At 39.7% G+C, this 19,943-nt stretch overlaps 2 protein-coding genes across 2 annotated transcripts in view; one reads left to right on the top strand and one right to left on the bottom strand.

The window, feature by feature from the left end:
* Positions 1-2,092: 2,092 nt before the first annotated feature.
* On the top strand, positions 2,093-16,573 carry LOC149302888 (HMG box-containing protein 1-like). The gene is made up of 11 exons (XM_089482159.1): positions 2,093-2,107; positions 6,105-6,288; positions 7,304-7,535; positions 8,433-8,568; positions 10,201-10,312; positions 11,756-11,868; positions 12,321-12,474; positions 12,654-12,798; positions 13,505-13,831; positions 15,152-15,293; positions 16,556-16,573. Exons 1-11 carry the CDS (start codon positions 2,093-2,095, stop codon positions 16,571-16,573), a joined length of 1,578 nt encoding a protein of 525 aa, XP_089338285.1.
* Positions 16,574-17,662: 1,089 nt separating this feature from the next.
* The window catches only part of LOC149302886 (conserved oligomeric Golgi complex subunit 5-like), a 141,973-nt gene continuing 139,692 nt past the window's right edge, over positions 17,663-19,943 (bottom strand). The window contains exon 22 of the mRNA XM_089482091.1: positions 17,663-17,777. Within this exon, the coding sequence (XP_089338217.1) occupies positions 17,663-17,777 (115 nt within the window). The remainder of the gene's footprint in view (positions 17,778-19,943) is intronic.

Here is a 19,943-nt window from a genome sequence, read left to right as displayed (position 1 = left end):
TTTTCATTTCGCAGTACAGTTTTACATCAAGTATAAAACTAGAAGGCTAAACAGATGGCCTATGATCCTACTGTGTTACAGTTTATGGCACATTTCTTCCATGGATCTAATGTTTAATGCTTAGGACCTCAGCCTTGTCATAGTAGCAGTGGTGTAAGACGATAAAAGAATCTGAATAATTATTTTATTTTATTTTAAGCTTGGTGTATTTTATCCTTTGCATCACAAACCAAAATGGAAATAACAGAATCCCAAGACAAGAGACTCATTTTATTAAAGTGGTTCACTTTGCTTACGCATTACACCAGTATAGCTTACAAGGTTGATGGTGTAAAGTGCTGTGGTCCTCCATCAAAATAGGAACTAACACACATAGCCGGGTGAGAGGCAAAGCTGGCCCAACTAGGGGCTTACCGACAATAAAAACCATAAACTCGTATTCCTCCATCATGAAATATTTTGAAATGACATGATAAATAATAAAAATTAGGCGTGAAGTGCAGATTCTCTTTGAATAAAATACTATAAAAACAGGTTTTCCATTTATGTGAATCTACCTACTAATCTGCTTTTTCAGTTTTGAATCTCATTTATAAAATTCTGAGATTCGCAAAAAAGAACAGGAATTTCCTCTTCACAGACTATTTGAGTTAATTTGCCAGGGATCCCAGCAAAGCCTGTGCAAAATAACACTGTCATGATACAATGTAGTGAAGATTCCTCCTCTATATCTGTATCTTCACAGCCACCTGGTATGTATGAATATCCTTAGGAGGGAGTCCACCGTGAATGGTCATCCATGCAATGTACTTGTGTCTACTGGTCAACCTGCTTCAAGCCACGTTAATCCAAACAGCCTCTGGTGTGGCATCAGAGAGCTCTGTAACCCGCACCATGATGTCCTTGGCTCTGATAAGCTTATTGATAACCCCAGGTGACCACAAGCCCAGTGTCCCATTTCAGACTCCTCCAGAGAGGGGAGCAAATAAAAGTGGGACATGGAGTTCCCTACAGAGCTTTTTCCAGATTGCTTGGGGGTCTCCAATATCAGAAGGCTGCTGGCTGATAGATAAGGTGTAACAGTGCTTGGTACGAGCTCCAGTTGCAATTAAGTCACAGAGTTCAGCTGGCAACAACCAGTGGGTCTGTCCTGAACCTCCTGGGACCTCCAGGTCGATTACAAGTACTGTACTCTTTGATCAGAGTGGGGATCGAAGTGAAAAGAGGGAGACATTGTGTTTCCCTCTCTTCAAAAACAAATATAAAGAATTAAAAATAGTTTAAAAATACAAAAGAAAATGACCACAGTGAGGTTAGCATAACATCTAAACGGCACCATCGGGTTCCAAGAGAGATCTCTGAGATTTTTTACATTTGGTCTGATTTTTGACCCTAATCATGCTAAGTGACAGACTACACAAAAAGTAGTATCAAATAAAAGCCCTATCTGTCATTCAAAAAGTCAAAACATGGAAAGGGTAATCACAACCACACAAAGCTATTAGAAAAAGAAAAAAAAAAGAAAACAAAAACCTCTTGTCAAAACAGGCAAAACTCTGGTCACAAATGGATTAAAATAGTTAGAACATTTACAACACCAGCTGCTACTTTTTCTACCTACTAGACAATGGAAAAAAAGAACTCTGAACAACCAGCGCCCCCTCTCAACTTCGGCTATTACCATAACAAGTTTGATTTGATACACGTGTCCCAGTGACTCTTGTTTACAATCACTGGATCAGAGCGCTATGGACAATGGGAGATGTAGTCTTTCTGTCAGGCGAGCTGAACCCTGATGTAGAAGCTGAGAACTACAACTCCCGTAAATGGTAGAGCCAAGAGTCTGCAATATATGTTGACAAAACATTCTAAAGCCAACCAATCAATGAACACGACATGCCCTGATGGGCAGGTATCCAAACCAATAAAGAGAGAAGGTTTCTTCCACACCCTTGACCAATAGACGATGAGCATAACTTTATACCAATGGTGAGTGCACTAAGATAGATAGACATGACACTCGACGAATCAGTTTTTGCTTTGCCTTCTAAAGCCTGCCCTCTAGGGATTTTAACAGGGTAGAGATTAGGTAATGGCGACGGGTTTGGTAAGTAGAGAAACAAAGTTTGTTTGCAAGTAGTTAATGAAAAGTGTAAAGTATGACAGTTGGGCGGATGGCTCCAGCAGGGTGCTAGCTCCCGTTGACCGTGGCACATTGTGAGTTTCCCCCCCAGTGGCGAGGCACATACTGACGGGTTCCGTTTGTGACGTTCATTGTTTTTGTCGGTGTTGTTGTTCTGAGGCTGTGAGTTCGTTCATTCATTTCCGGGCAGTGGCAGTCTTTCCGTCCTCGGCCCTTAGGCCTAGACCCTCGGAAGGACTGTGCTGCTCGTATTTCTATGACCTTTGAAGGGTTTTATTCGGTCGTTCTGTCATTTGCTTCCCAGCTGCTATGCGCTGAGCTCCGGCCATTCAATTGCTCAGAGCCTCCATTAGCCGGGGCCTGACAGCGCCACCTCCTCCACCCCTCCGTGGGGTTCTGTCACAACACTGAACCCGTCCTCGCATCTATCCCTGGCCGGCCTGGGGCGCAGTTTCTAATAAAGCTTCTTTTAAAACGACTTAACGAGGCGCCTGTCGCTTGTTTATTCTCATTATAAGGGCCCATATGTTGTAATAGAAGTCACGTGTGCTGTGTTATTCTTACAGTGAGATGGTGACGGGCCCTGCTACCCGTGTTCTTAGAAGCAAGTATTGGGTGTAGATTGCGAATAAATGTTTATACAGGCAAAAGTTCAGTCTTCTAAAATCGCATGCCTTTCCACACCGTTTGAGAAACGCGCCAAATGATTCCTTGAGACGCGTGAATTTCAGTCTCTAACTCATTCTGTGTGGTGAAATGTTAGTTTTGTTACACCAATGATTATATAACGGGGCGAGCACCGCTTACTGGAGGGGGATATGACGGGGCCGGCTAGTTGACGCTTCACCGAAGGCAGTAAAGTGAATCTCTGAGGGGATGTAGAAGAGTCATGTAGGGCAGGAATAGAGATATGGGTAGGACACTGTTATGTGAGGGCACACTATGGGGTAACACTTCTAGAAGTTGCTTTGATGTTAGCATTGCTTTTTCTCGGAGACATTCCGCCTTGTATGTGTCCGATCTGCCTCTACATGCATGAAGGATCTGTGATAGGGTTGGGGGCGCCTCGGGGTCCTAATTCCTTGGATGGTTTGGCTCTCCTGTTGGCTGCTTTGCATACGTTATATTAAGCCACACGAAGCATCGAAACTGTATCGACGCGCATTAAACTTAAGTAGAGATTTTCATAATTATGTTACTTTCGTAGTTCTGTGTGTCGACTTCTAACTCCCTTGGCCCCGACAGCTTTTCTGAATCTGTTTACAATGAGCAGTCACTGTTCTTGTTTTGGAGAATGAATGAGAATGCGGTGCGCATGCGCTCAGAGCTTATAAACAAGTCGTCACGTGACGCAGGGGGATTGCCCCTGGTCCGTTTCCGTTACGTAGCTTTCGGTTTCTCGGTATAGTAATCGCCAAGTCAGCTACGCAGCACGAGAAGCTCGCCTTCCTGCTTTTAGCAATGTGTACTTTATCTGCGCAGACTACGGGGGCTACTATTTAATGTGATCACCTTCCTCCCCTTTGAGATATGCATGATGCAACATGTTTACAATCGCACAAGGCGATTCATATTTTTGTACCTGTCGTATTAAAAAAATGTTTTTACATGTAAACGCCATGATCTTCTCTTGCTCTGATATAATGCATTTTAAATTAATAAACTCTTCTCCAGACTGGTTAAAGATGAATCTCTGCTTGCCTGTGTAGTTAGCGGCTGGTTGCTGGTCTTACCCCAGTGGCAAGAGAGGAAATTGACTGAAGCATCTAACCTGTAAGGCAGTCAGAATCATTTAGATCCGTCTTTGGGATGACAACGTGATTGTATGTGTATTTAACATACATTTTAGTATTTGAAAATATTGTGTGTATGTGTAATTGTATGTATATATTATAAATGTATTTATTTTAGGTCATTATTTAACAGGGGTCTTTAGTATTACCGGTAAGTAGACTGATGCTTCTGAAAGGTGTTTAAGCCCGTGTAGTATAGTTTACTGACACCATGGTGGAAGCCGTGTACTCCTGGTATAGAGATGTACATGTTTCCCTTGACTATATTTCCAAAATGACAAATAGTCTGAAACTGGCCTGTCCACATTATTTTTGCTGTAATCCACACCCAAGCAGTCTTCTGCTTCATTCCTCTTTCGATGTAGATTGGAAACTAACTCTGCTAACATAACTTTGGGTGAGTGTAAAACGGGGGGGCTATTTAAACAATACATTGGTGGGAATCCGCAGGTAATGAAGAAAGTAACAACCTGGCCAGTTCTGTGATATTGTAGCGCAGGCTGATCAATTTCCTTATTTCAGTTCAGAACTGTTAGTGTAAAATGTTCAATAGCACAATCTTGTTGGTTTCGTTTTCTCTAGGTTGCAAACTTGCAATGCTTTTCCCTAATGTATTGGTTTGTCTTAGTGACGCCGTTCTAGTTTTGTCACAACCTTTGAACGTGTGCGCTGCAAATTGTTGATGCTATATAAATGAAAGGCGATCCAGTAGATTCATTAATCTTTTGTTTTTGCTGTGAATACACAGGTTTTATTTAGTACTCATTAATGGCCACAAGAGGTCACTGCTTTATATAAAGTGGAGATATGTATTAGTAATGTAATTCTGTTATTACCCTTAAGTTCTAGATTTAAAAAAAAAAAAAAAAATCTTTCTTTTTAACTCGGCAAGTAGTTTATATGGAGATTAATGAATATTTGTGAGAAGCCAGCAGTGTTCCTCATGGCGAGAGAAATAACCTGAAGCCCGCGTAGTTTATCAGTTCCCTGCACTAAACACCAGTCAGATTGAATGCATTATTATTGTGCAAAGTCTTGCATGTGTCTTACCGCTAGCCAGCATTTTATTTGGCTCAGTTATGGAAAGATATGCAACGCTTCTGCATTTTTGGCTCATTTTATCTTTTTCATAGTACGTCTTTAAACGCCCTAGAACTTTAAATTAAATTGTTTTTGTGTCTTATTATATTGGCGCACAATCAGATGTCTGTGTGTTGTACTTGGAATGAGCAGGCTCTTATTGATGTGTAAATAAGTCATTCAGCGCTACTTTTATTTATATGAGTGCTGTGTGTACTTTGGTTTGTATGTAGGCATCAGATCGTTATTTATTTTTTACTTTTTAAAGAAGTCCCGTGGGAAGGTAACCTGGTATTTCATTTCGTTCCAAAAAAACATTACCTGCAGACCTGGAGGTGTTTTTTGGTGACTTTTCACTAAAACACCACAGTGAGCTGTTTATGGCAACTCTATGGAAGCTCTGCTTGTCCAAGGAAAGCCTTTTCTCCAAGACACTCCCAGCTACTTAATACATATCATAGCTGAGTGTCCTTTTTAAATAGCTTCCCCTTGCCAGTGCATGGAAGGCGTTTATAGCCCCCCCCCATGCATTTGTCTCTTTTCCCACTTTCCCTGTACATGTTTATCACTCTTGTGCCAGAGTTCCAGGGGGTGCATTTAACCAATCGCTTTAAAAGCAGGTTACTAAAGGCGCTTGGTTGTGACATTGAAATGATGGCGCATATGGTATAGCAGACCCATTGTAAATAAGTCTGATATTGGCCTATAACCTTTAGCATAAATTTACACTGGTCTAGTATGTGAAGTGTGAGCGATTTGCTTTCTATTGCCCCTTTTTTAAAGTGATGGTACTTAGTCCAACTCTGGCGTGTATCATTGCACTTTCACCAACCAATGCAACTACTGAGAAGGATCTATATTACAGAAGTCAAACTGCTATGCTTGGCCACAGTGTGGGCCTGTCAAAACATCTCTAACATCTCTAGCGCCTTTTCCTGTTAAAATGGTTCATACATGGTGCGTGTTGTCAAAATTCTTTTACCAGTGTGGGAAAAAGATAAACCATTCTATTATAACAGGTGTAATGTATAAATCGTACAGATTAATTCCTAAAAGCAGTAAAGCATAATGCTAACTTTGTGTTGCAGCTGAAGTGCTATAATATGGTGTGGGAAGTGAAGACAAAAGATATGCCCAATGCTGTACAGAAAGTCCAGTTGATGATGGACCAACGGTCTACAGTAATGAATGAGTCATTGGAAATGCTAAAGTGCAACGAACATCTCCCATCTTCACCCGGGTATGATTCTTCTGATGATCACATGGAACTTGGTAAGTATTCCCCAACCAAGGGACTAGGCAGGCAAGCGCTCCCCTACACATTTTGTTTTGTTATGATTTGCGTAGCCTATTGTAAAGAATCTGTTTCTTTTAATTGTATGCGTTTTGTATTGATTATAAGAGGAATTGAAGCCCTTTGTGACCAATGACATACCTGGTACGGCATGGTTTAACAAAAGGGTCCCGCTTTGCCATGAGTGCAAGTGAGTCTCTGTTGTTGCCAACCACTCTGCTAGTTGGTCTACAGCAGATCCGCGCTTCAATGTGTGTGATTGATTGCTTCTTCAGTCCGTTAAGTCAGTTGCATGACAGACTCTCTATTGTGTGTTCCCCTCTCCTTCTCACTATGGTTGAGCTGCGGAGAGACAAAACTAGAAAAATGGTTTAAAAAAAAAAGTGTAATTTTTTTTTTTTTGTTGAGGGCAAGTAATGGAATTTTGTTTTACTTCCCCTATTTATACTATCTGTGGATAATTTAAATACCTGTTAAACTGAATAAATCCCCCAAAATGTATTTATATACCGAATTTGCCTGACTGGCATATAGGGGTATAAGGCAATTCTGGAGGCAGAGTGGCACATAGGGGGGTCAAAAGGCATATCATGGGGCACAGTGGCATATAGAGGGTATAAGGCATTTCTGGGGCAGAGTGGCAAGCCAGGGGGCAGATGTGCATAACTGGGGGGCAGATGTGCATAACTGGGGGGCAGGTTGAAAAAAGGAAATAAAATAAAAAAATAAAAAAAAAATTTTTTTCTCAATCATAGCTTTTATTAACAAACAATTATTCACATAGTTTACATGAATTAACATTTTCTGGTAAAGCTTTTTTCCTATAGGGTTGTCTTATATTCAGGCTTTTTCTTTTTTTTCTTAAATATTCAGATTTTGGGGGGTCGTCTTATAATCGAACACATACGGTAATTTATGTATGTGTTGCATATATGAATGAATAAAAAATAAGTTTGCTTGGGTTCACCTTCTCCCGTCTGTACTTTCCTTCAGATGATCTTCCAGAACTGCAAGCTGTTCAAACAGATTCCACGTCACCTGAGGTATTCCACATTGATGCAGATGTTTCACATCAACAATATACAGTGCCTTCATGGAACCAGAAAACCTCAAATATGTCTGAAAGTGCCTATTCGTGTGACAGTGGAGTGAATTGGCTGACAGAACTGGCTAATATAGCCACAAGTCCCCAAAGTCCTTTGATGCAATGTTCATTCTATAATAGGTACATGATTATCTGTCCTAAGGTTATACTTGGTGTCAGTGTCATCTAACTATGTGTATTTATGGGCTGCTGTCTGTTATTTAGCACTGAGTATTTCCTCATTATTAAAGCCTAAACCCGGGTTAAATTACTCCACCCCACCCCCCTTTCTGTTTTTCTTCATTTTATTTCTTTAATAAAAATAATTCTGAATAGGTTCCATAGCAGGAAAAAAGATGTACAAATGCTGCTTTTAGGTAACCTAAACAAGGCCTCACTGCCCCTTTAGGTCACTTATATAGTTGTGGAGAACAAGACTTAGAAGTATTTTAGATATAATTCAATAAAGGGCCCATATAATGGTATGTGGTCTTATCCAAAGATACCAGGAACGAGTTAGAAATATTATACAATATATGTACACTGAAGAACAACAAAGCAAGAGAGGAGACATGATAGTAACATGATAGTCAAATATGTTGATGGGTTAAAGAAAGTCCGTTGACCTGCTAGCTTACATGTAACTCCAGTACCTTAAAAGTGCATCCTCTAAATTGCATGCAGTGAAATATAATGGACTAACATACATTAAAAATACAATTCTGGGGCAGGACTGTTATGTTAAGCAGCTGTGTAATGGCTCATATTACATATGTGTGTGCATGACAAAGTAAAATGTTCTCTCTAGTGTAAATAAGAGAACCAGATCTGTGCCCTCAAACTGTTATATCGAAGTCTTTATTTTGGATTATGTTTTTGTCCCGTATCGAGTGTTACTGAAACAGTCTTGAATGCGCTGACCACAGAAATGTAAAATGTATCACTACCGGTTAGCACAAACTCTCCGTAACATTTCAGAGGTACAGTCCATAGTCCTAAAATGATTATGATATGTTAAATGGCTTCTTTGGATTTCAGATCATCGCCTGTTCACATAATAGCAACCAGCAAAAGTTTACATTCCTATGCCCGGCCTCCACCAGCTTCCTCTGAAAGCGAGACCAGTCCCTCTAAAAGTCATTGGAAAGAAGAATCGGCAGTCAGACGCCAACGGGTGAGGGTTTTACAGAGTGTGCAAATACACATTTACTGCAAAAATAATTGAGCCTTTTTCTATCATGTACTATTTCTTCGCTTTGAAAAGTGTTCAATTATTTGCAAGACGGTGGATGTCAAGTGTATTTTATTGTGTACAAATACATATAAGGTGAGGAGAGAGGCATTTAAAACCCTATACATGGAGTGTCTTATCCCAAAACTATTGTTCACCATAATGTTAAGTGCTGCATGTAATCTTTGCTATGAAATCAGCAACACTTGTTTTGTTTTTCTTCTAAATAAAAATATACAGTTTCATGTCTAAAAATCATAGTATGGTCCGGGTGATGCAGACAAAACACGATTCATGTGTTCACACAATTAAATGGGTTCTTATTAAAAGCTAAAAGCACTAGCACCGGTCATTTTACGTAATTGTGTTGGTAAAATTATTGTGGGTAAGTCGGCTACCAGATCACTCAAGCTACTCTTGTGCAGTGGCGTACAAGCTCCCCGTTACCCTTGTGCGTTAATATCGCATACAATCATGGCGCTATTCATGTATTTACATTTGATGTATTGTGGGCTGGTACATGCAACGATGAAGCACAGGGTTCTACCTTTTGTGCTGTATTTAGTTCAAATGTAGGCCCGTGTAGCAGAAATTTTTTTTGTTTAGTATACATAAAATAATAAAAATAAACACATAATAGTCATTAGTTTAAGAAATGTATTGGCATTTGCAGAGGTGCTTTTATATGTTCTCAAGCAGAATATTTAATACTGCCTTCAGTTACAAGAGCCACTTACAGTAGAAACTGGTCTGCTTCATGATGTATTGAGCAATAAATGATTTACGTGATCTAATATGTGAAGCACATTTATGTGGCCAGAAGTACATTAGTGCTGTGCTCTAGACTGGATCATGGCAACTATTGGGTAGCCCCACAGCTGCATTCATAAGAAATATATATCTTGTAATTGGTCATACAGGATCTTGTGCATCAACATGTATTGCAATGACTTGCCATGTACTGTGATAGTTTAGCCCAGCTCATTTCACTTGGCCAAACAGAACATTTAGAAACGTGGTAAAAGTGGAGCATTGTGTGTGATTGACAAAGAAGAATAAGAATGAACAATGGTCAGTTTATCTTCCACACGAGCCTTACTCTGTCACAAGAAGAGTTCTGCAGTGAACTCTCCAGTTGAGAGAGAATCCATGTATGTATTTCCAGAGCATGGTGTCCACACCTAGGATTTATTGTATGCAAGTTCTCTGTTTGCCTTTTCGTAAGAGGGTTATTTCCTGGCATTTCTGTACAGAGCTGGTATTGTGACTGTTAAGGGACTTACATGCTACCATCAGCACTAGATAGGAACTCCTAAATAATAACTTGCATATGTGTTTATAGATTCCAGTAACTGTATGTTGCTCTTTCCCTGTTCCCTTGATATGCATTAATCATAAGTGGGGCTGTGTGGGACACTAGAAGGTCTCTTTGATGAGTGATTACCTCCCACAGAGGAAGCAACCATACTAAGGACTGCCTTTTGTTAAATATTACTGATGGAGCTGCAGTTTAGACACTCCGCAGAATGTGCTCCTAAGAGGCTTTTTACATTTACTTTTATTTTTTTTCCATAGGCAAACAGTGAATCAGAGTCTGGTATATTCTGCATGTCCTCATTTTCGGATGACGATGATTTAGGATGGTGTCACTCTTGGCCTGTAACTGTTTGGCATTGTTTCTTGCAAGGTAATTTAAGGGGAGACACCTGCCACTTTAATTTTTTTACTATTATCACATTAAAAATTTGTCCAAAAACATTGTTTCCTGTTTTGAAAACAATTCTATTTTCACATTAGCTGAATGTCTGTTGTGTGTTCTAGCTCTTTTAACTTAATCTACTAGACTGCTCTTCAAACTTTCTCCTATAACATACACCCATGGCCCAGTAATAAAGTGAAGCCCTCCTCCCTTTTTATTTTTTACAAGTGCAAAAAGTGTGAAAATACTGTGCACTTCCCTCCACTAGAACAGATCAAGGAGTAGCTTAGGGCATTGAGTTAATGACCCCAGTTTGGTTTCCCAGCCGTTATTTATAATGAGCATGTTTCTTTAGTCATTGGCGGCTCCCTTCCATGGCTCTCCTGAGACTGCTCACCAGGTGGCATCACACCCTGGCATTCAGTGCGGTGTAGACTAAATGAGAGGCCTGCAGCAACCTAACGATGGGCGTTTTGTGACATAGTATAGTGTTTTGAGTCCTAAGTTTAACCAAAAGGAGACAGGGTATGTGGGGTTTCTCCAGTCACCCAGACACTGGCACTAAACACTTCCCTGCACATTAGTCAATGTTAAAGCCCTGCTTGTCCAATTAAAGAGTCAGCTCGGTGTGATTGTTAAGCAGCCTCTGTCTGCACATGATGCAGTATTTGATGTGCACCACTTTGGAAGCTGTACATTTTCTAAATGTTTGGGGGTTTTTTTGGCGCTCCCCTTGCATTTTCTTCTAGGATCTCCCACTGTTCAAAATCTAATTCATGTTAATCATCTTGTAGTGCTTGTAGACATTAAAGTGCTAAAAACCTCCCTTATTCACTACATTATCTTATACTATTCCAAGTCCAAATTTCGCTAAAACGCTAACAGCACTATGGCGCTCGTGCCAAGTGCTGTTACTCTGTCAGCATGGAGCCAGTGATGCTGCCTCTCGGTGATGGGGCTTAAGGCCGGCTGTCGGTTTGAAATAGTGCCCAGCAAAATACTGTGTCCTCATAGTAGTTATTACACGCATACTTATCAGGTACTTGGTTTATATACACTGTGTGAATGGTATACTGACATACTCGCTAATGAACGTACCTTGGGAAGCCCAAAGAGAACTGGTATATGCTTGTAGCATGGCTTATCTTAAATTCCAGTGCAACAAAGTAAAATATGCACTTTTTTTTTTTTAGGAAATATATTTTATTTATCAAATACCTATTAAGCTCGTCTTCCATTTCTTGATTGATTGGATGTTTGCACCATTTATTTTACTGTGCCCTTTTAATTGGCACCTACAAGCAGTACAACTGTTCACGATGTAAAATACCATGTGCGTTACTGGGCAAAGGTGATTTATTGCATTTCTTTGTTTTTTGGGGTTTTTTTCCCCCCTTTACTTTTTTTATTAAGTCTTTAAACCTTTTTCAGGCACCCGTTTATGTTTTCATAAGGGTCGAAAAAAACAGTGGCAGACTGTAGATGATTTTACAAAAAACGCACGTTACAGAAATGAGAGGGAAAACGCCGTGGGCACATATAAGGTAGGCTCCTAATCTCAATTATACTTTGTTTTAGTATTTTAAACTTGTTTTAATATTACAGGTAGTCTCTCTAGTAACTAACTTAACTGTGTCATTATATGAAGATCTGCGGTAATTGAAACTGTTGCAGGGACAGTTTAGTGTCCCTGACACCCCCATTAAAGAAGAATGCATATTGAAGTACCACAGCCCAGTCTCTATGGTGGATAGCATATTAACGACCCTACATTTTTTTTTTTTTATTTTTTTTTTTCTTCTTTACCCTCTCTGACAAAAGGTAATTTGTAACATGGTATCGTATCACAATATAAACTTCCATAAATACATTATTTGTAGTTACTTTTAGGACCCTGTGAGAAAATGTCATATTTGCAAGTTTTCTGATTCGATAGATGTTTGACGCGCCTTAAAATGTCCGCAATAACCTCTGTTCATTTGTTCTGATACTCTAGGGTTATGGTGCTGATGGTCTAAAGCTGATCTCCCATGAAGAAAGTGTCTCGTATGGTGAATCGGTCCTGCAACTTACTTTTGATCCTGGTACAACAGATGGCTTGCTTACAGTAGAGTGCCGATTGGATCACCCTTTTTACATCAAAAACAAAGGTACTAGGGCTCCTTTTTGTCTTCGAATAAGTTTGCTCTGTACAAATGCGTACATTCTTGTTTTGTATTTACATGGGGGTGTGTTTATGTGTTGTGTTTTTTTGGTTTTTTTTATCTTCTTTTGGATTGTACGGTCTTTTTTCCAATTTAAAAACCGTTAAAATGATTATCATTTGCAGGCTGGTCTTCATTTTATCCGAGTCTAACTGTGGTTCAGCATGGCATTCCCTGCTGTGAGATGCATGTTGGTGATATCTGTCTACCTCCTGGACACCCAGATGCCATGAATTTTGATGATTCCGGTGTTTTTGATACGTTTAAAAGGTAACTTTGTGTTTGCCCCTTATGCTTGCTTCAGTGATCCTTTCAGTAAACTAAGGTGCTGTACACTTACACTCTCCATTTACTGTGACCTTTCAGTAATATTTGCCTTCTTCTGTTCCGATTAGGCATTGTCAGGTGATGGATGTGGGGGGACAGACAAGCACTTTGCTGGACCAAGGGAAGCTGGGGGGAGTTTTTTTTTTTTTTTTTTTTTTTAAATATATATATCTCTCACTTTAGTGAATAAATCCCAGTTTGCAAGAGTTGTGTTTCAACTTCTTGAGCTCTCTATACATGCTGATGATCCAATCCAGAAAACATATGCAACAAGAGCAGCTTGGTCATGTATAATGTTAAATCAGTGAGATTTCCTCCATCTTCTCACACATGCATTTATACATTATGCAGGGCTAGCTCAGTCTTTCTATCTGAAAGAACCAGCCAGCGTTGGTCCTCCACACGTCTCCTGCAAATGATCCCTTAGTGAATAAACCTTAGTAAATTATACCATTTTAGATTGGGGGATTATAAGCAAAATAAGTCACTGTATAAACATAGGAAGGAAATAGATTTTATTTTTTAAGGTGACATTTGGTTTTAGGGGGTAGGCACAAATTACATGATGCATGTTGGATGACTTTGTTCCTGCTCTTATAGTTTGTTTAGATCTGCCCCTTTAGCTCATTAGTTGTGCTTTCTTTTCTAGTTATGACTTCACCCCCATGGACTCTTCTGCAGTTTATGTGTTAAGTAGTATGGCACGTCAGCGCCGAGCTTCGTTATCCAATGGAGGAGCGAGCAGTCTAGATTCTGAGAGGTCTGAATATAGCAAGGACTGTACGTCTCCAAGATCTTCACAACCTTCCTACAGTTCATTATGTAATAAAACTGTCAGGAGCAACAGCTCAGGGACTCCAAATCCTATGATTGTCTCCTCTCCCAACAAGTGCAAAAGACCAATGAATGCCTTCATGCTTTTTGCCAAAAAGTATAGAGTTGAATATACTCAAATGTATCCAGGAAAAGACAACCGGTAATGAGATTTCATTTCAAATTTATAACAAACAAGTCCATCCCTGTTAGTGTTTTGTATTTCAGTTTAAAATGCAATGAAATCCCGCACATACCCTACACTGATTATGTTAAAGCAATTTAAATGGGTAAAAATAAAACGGCTTAAAATCAGTATAGAAGCTGCACTGATCACACTTAATCCCAGTTATATAGTATAATCCGAACAGATTATGCTGCTTTAAGAGGTATATTTCTAAAATATACTAAGTGCATGCGGTTCTCCATTCATTAAATGTATAACTGGGCTAAACACAATTAGTACTAATTGCTTTTGTTTCAATGTAATTTGTCATGCTTTTCAGATGGTATAATACGGCACTACATTGTGTTTTGTTTTGCCAGCTTTAATTTTAGATACTAATTTACAGCTATGTTTGATTTTTGTAACACCTACGGCTAGACCGTGGGTAATAATTATATATATTGCACACTTATTTTTTTTTATAATGGTATAGTAAATGTGGTAAATCAGGACAAGCAGCCATGTAGTGTGGCATAAAAAAAAGTCTGCTAAAGATTTGACCTTAAATAGGGATCAAAACATTGGACATTGTTATAAAAGATTTTCCTGAGGGGAAACTAGTCTGATTGTGGAAATAGCCTCTGGCTTTAGGTCAAATGGTTTGTCAGATACATGTGAATACACTTGCTGAAGAGGTCATGCCCAATACTATGGATAGTTAAAGGCATACACACTGCACAACATGTTTAATAGGACAATGCCTAGATCTGAATGGATAGAATTGCATTGGTACCTTTTGATGTGTTTGAGTAGCAGTTGATTTATTTTATTTTGGGGGGGGTCAACCTGGAAAAGGATACAACATTACCTTTAAGTAGAAAAAAAGACCTGAGGTCCTTAAAGCTAATAATCTTTCATCTTTTTCTATGCTGGCCCAATCAAATACCAACCTTGACTAAGACTGCATTTTCTCTTGGGCTAATATTTCAATATCCCTGTTTCTGTGGCAATGGGCTTAGAATCTTTAAAATTCCATATTGTTTAAGCAAAGTCCTATACTATAAAACAAAATTTCTGCATTGACCATTATCAGTTGTGTATGGATTGGAGGTATAAAGTCACAGCTACTCATTACCCTGCCCATGTAAAACTGATCGGTTGGACAGAGGCCTCTTCATGTTGATCCCCAGTGCTTTATTACCACTGAAATACTACTGTCTTGTGTTATGTCTGTAATTGCATAACTCTTGAATATAGTTACTTGGCTACCTAGAATGCTGTGCCTTGGCTTACATTTTGTTTTGACATATTTTGCAGAGCCATAAGTGTGATACTAGGTGATAGGTGGAAGAAAATGAAGAATGAAGAGAGGAGGATGTACACTATAGAAGCAAAAGCGCTGGCAGAAGAACAAAAACGTTTAAATCCTGACTGTTGGAAAAGGAAAAGGACAAATTCAGTAGGTTTACAAGCATTACATTTTGTGTTTCTCTAACTTCCTATAGCAGTTTTGCTGAGGTATACTCTATTACGCTACTTTGTGACTGGTTAGTATAGTGCAATGCTCAGCAATTTATATCTAGATTCACTTTATAAAAGTGAATCCCACTTCTGGGCATTTATAGTAATGCATCAATGCTTTGCACATTTGAAATGATAGCTGGGTTCAGATCATTCAAAAGTGCACACATAGGAAATTCTTATAATGGAATTTAGAAACAAAAAAGTTTTAAGTTCATTCATTAACTTGCCCTGATTTGGAAACCACCCTATATAGGCTTTTTATCTGTTAGCATCATACATAAAAAAATAAAAAAAACCCACGGTATATTTTACTAGTTATTTTGACACTTTTCAAGCAGCCATGCCACCAATCTCTCAGTGAGATACCGTAGCAGGAATGCTGCATCGAGGAGATTCTCTCTGACCTCACGGGAAGAAAATGATGAACTTCCGCTTGGGCTTTCAAATCCTAGTTGAATGGGACAGCGCTCTGAGTGCCATTACATTCAACAGCTTGAAGGCACAAATGTTGGGCCCCAGCTGTCAGACGGCTCTTTGCCAGCCTGATCTCCCTCCCACTGGCAGGTATTTAGCCCTGAAGGTACCAAAAGGCCACAACCCAGGATATGTCCTTGGTCTTCAGGGACCAGTTCTGTGTGACGTATCCGCTATGTCCATGGTCGTTAAAGGATTACAATGCGTCGGTCATTTAGGAATGTGCAGGTGTACAACTGGTTATATAAGTGCTAGGGAAAATATGGCCCCGGGAAATGTGGGCATCTGCAGCCACAGTCCACTTAATTTTGTCATAGAATGTTGTGGGTACATATACTGCCCCCTGGGGGGCACATCTCAGGCTCTTGTCATCACCATTGTTGATTTTTCCTGCTGTGCTATACGATAGGCAAATATGATAAGTATTGCATCACATGCTTCTTGGGTCACTATTGGCTTCTGTAAGTCAGAAATTGTCAAACCTTGTAGCTTTGGCATGCTTCTTGGAATGGGCTCTGCAGGCCTGTTTAATTGTACTTGATTGCTAGGATTAAGCTCCCTTATTAGACTTATGAGAATTGCTGCACCCTGTTCACGAATACATACTTTAAAGCTGGAGGAGTTGCTGAGACAGAGCTTATACCAGTGTGTGTTAACACATTGACAGTTTGCTACAACTTGGGACTGCTTTTGTACCTAACTTTTATTTTTTTTTTTGCGCAGGGTTCACAACAGCATTAGACAAGAAACCTAACAAAGTGCTATACATCTGCACAGAGGGAGAAAAAAATAGCATCACAATGTTATTAATTGTGTTCCCAAATCAATTGGTATAATTGTCAGGAGAATGGCATGTGTGATGTTTTATATAAGTATGCAAAATATCCAATATTTTAAACCAAATTGCCTTTTGGAGAAAATTGTATCAGGTAACAAAGGCTTGAAACTGATATCCTGTGGTGCTAAAATGAGATGTGTATTAGCATTGTTTCGAAACAGGTAAAAGGGGAACTTATAGATTATATAACTGCTGTTTATTGACCCTAATGCTTATTAATATGTATTGCACAAATTAATTATTTGACGTTAGAATATGTACTTTTCTGACGTGGCATTTTTAATGCAAAGTGCATGAGCACTAACTGACTATCCAGCACCACCCAAGCTACCTTTATATAATGGTATATGAAATACTGGCTTACATGTGGACAGGAGGTCGGAATCTAGTACAGAGCCCTCCAAAAGCTGTGGTGTTGTAAAGCGTAAACGTTTAGTAATCTAGTTTGCTACAGGAGCTTGGATAGATTTATTTTGTTATGAAAAATGTCATTTATGATGAGGGGGGGACGACTTTGCACTTAACTCTGGTGCAACACTTGCACTTTACTTTATTTTCTTGCGGCTGTCGGAACGAACAGGTGCATTTATTTTGTTACGGCTCCACTGCTGTGACTTGCTGCAATCATGGCTCTGTGTGTTTAATACTCATGAATCACAGCTGTAAAACAATGTCTATGACTTATCATATTGCCCCTATAATTTTTGCACATTATATTCTTGTATATTTCAAATAAACTTGTTTAAATTGTGATCGTGTGTCAGAACTCTCAATCCAATATGTCTCTGCATGAAAACAGGACCCAGTAGTATGTATAACAATTTACTATATGCATGGTTTTACAAACAATTGTGGTACCATGGGAGAAGAGGAATTTTTATACAGGTAAGACTTTAATGATTTTAGCATGCATGAAGAATACAATAGTAGAAATACCGTTCCCATAAATTTTATTACATCCACCTATGAACTTCTGTACAAACTGCCACAAGCTACTGCAGAGATGACATTGCTTTTTGGAGTAGCTGGACCATGATGGGATAAACTGGTGCAAACTCTTTACCTTCTCTGGCTTTAACAGATTGTGTGTATGCTTCCAGCGCACCTCTGAAAAGGTAAAACATAGTTATGGTTATGTGTTTAACTATAAGACCTGAAAAAACGGAGTATTGCGCCTCCCCCGACCAAACTGACTGAAAGTGGTGTTTGAATGACTTCAATTGTGAGATTTATAATATAAGGGAAAACACCAGCATGCAGACACATTCTCCTCCCCCACCCCTTTCCAATGCAGTCACAGGATATAAGGCAGAGCATTTATTAAATCTTCCCCCTCTGTTCTAAGTGTTGCTAAACAACCCCCTCCTTTAAAAGGGCAAAACCATAAGCTGTGTGCACATCTATCGTTCATCCCGCCAGGCTCATGCTGTGACGGGTCCAGAGAATAAACGTTGCCTGTTCAGCTGAACTCTAGCTGAGGTATTCTCATGCACGCTCTCTTCCAAAACCTATGCATAGTCGCTGGTTTGTTTTATCACCCCCCACATCAAACAGTAGCTCATGCTGTTGCTAGGCAACTACTGGGATGAAGCAGTGGAAGGTGATTAAAAACAGGTACACCACCAAAAATTACTAGATTATATATAAGCAGACAAAAGTATTGGAACACACCTCTTAATTGTTGAATTCAGGTGTTTCAATCAGAACGAATGCCACAGGTGTTTAATATCTAGCACCTAGCCCTGCAGTCTGTATTTAGAAATTTGCAGGGGGGGAAAATGGGTCAATCTGAAAAGCTCAGGGAAGTGTGGCACTCTGATAGGATGCCAACTTTGCAATAACTCAGTTTGGGAAATTCTATCCCTGTGAGATATACCACAGTCAACTAAGTGGTATTCTTGAAAAGTGGAAGCATTTAGAATGGGTTTCCATGGCTGAGCAGCTGCACGCGTGCTTTGGATTGAGTGAAGGTGTAAAGCGCGCTGCCACTGCACTCTGGAGCAGTGGAAACGTGCTGTGGAGTGACGAATCAAACTTCTCTGGTTTGGCAGATACCAGGAGAACGTTACCTGCTTGACTGCATTGTGCCAGTTGTGACTGCAGTTTGGTGGAGGATGGATATGGGGCTGTTCAGGGGTTGTGCTAGGTCCCTTACTTCCAGTGAAAGGAAATCTTTGTGGGATCTGTTTTGGGAAGGGCCTTTTCTATCCCCACATGACTGCGGCTCAGTGCACAAAGCAAGGTACAAAAAGATATGGTGTGGAAGAAGTTGACTGGCCTGCACAGAGCCTTTATTTCAACTCCATCAAACACCTTTGGGATGCACTGGAACAGAGATTTGGAGCCGGGCCGCCTTGTCCAACATCGGTGCCCAACCTCACAAATGCTCTACTGGAAGAATTATGACGTACCCTTACATTAATAAAGAATATGCAAGGCCATCAAGGCGCCACTTCTCCAGATCACCACTGGGAGCTGCGTTGCGGCACACTCCACAGCCACAGTACATGTATCCAGTTTAGCCAAATACTCATCACAACTGAACTCTTTCATATAAGTAGGGTGTGTTACTTTACAATCAGTGTTGAATCACATATGCTGCTGCTTAAACTTTTCTCCCAGTTTGATCAAATCATTACATGTGCATATAGTGGTATATATGCACCATAAATGACTTTTCCTGCCCTATTTGTTTAGTTAACATTTACTGTAAGTCAATTTCTATATAGGCTTCTCCTACCCCTTGAGATCCCAATTTTCTTTTATCACTGAATCAAAGCAGCAATGTATATGTATGTTACACAACCCCACGTATCAACATACACCCATAATGCTGCCAAAGTGCGAGTGGCCGTTTGCTTGCAGTGCTGCATGAGTGACTTCTTTGGATGTGCAGGATGCATGTAACTGCACTGACAAGGCAAGGAGACACGGTGAATATAGGTCCAAGCATGCATTCAGAAGAAATCCGAATACACATTCGTGCCTCTAAGTCAGGAACAATAAATAGACTTCTTTAAAAGTTGAATGCAAATTACAATTAATGAGACACCATCGCCCGGACACATAACATTCTTTTGAGGATGAGACCGAATAAGCCTTGCAGACATATCCCTGTAATTACGTGGCTGATCTCATGCGAGAGAAACTCTGGTATTAAAAACCTAGTGCAATCTCGATGCCAGTGGACTTTGCTTTTAAATCTATTTGTTTAACCTAGCAGAGTAAAGAAAAAATGGACCGGGCAGATTTTTAATGAGCAGTACTTTTGTA

The sequence above is a fragment of the Sceloporus occidentalis genome, unplaced genomic scaffold, assembly GCF_023333645.1.
Source record: "Sceloporus occidentalis isolate IW3139 unplaced genomic scaffold, rSceOcc1.0.p SCAF_17, whole genome shotgun sequence".
NCBI lineage: Eukaryota > Metazoa > Chordata > Lepidosauria > Squamata > Phrynosomatidae > Sceloporus > Sceloporus occidentalis.
This window is presented reverse-complemented; position numbering and strand designations above follow the sequence as displayed.

Coding starts and splice junctions, on each gene's coding strand:
- LOC149302888 (XM_089482159.1), top strand. Junction 7,536..8,432: donor CAATGTTCATTCTATAATAG/GTACATGATTAT, acceptor TTTGGATTTCAG/ATCATCGCCTGTTCACATAA. Junction 11,869..12,320: donor ACGCCGTGGGCACATATAAG/GTAGGCTCCTAA, acceptor CTGATACTCTAG/GGTTATGGTGCTGATGGTCT.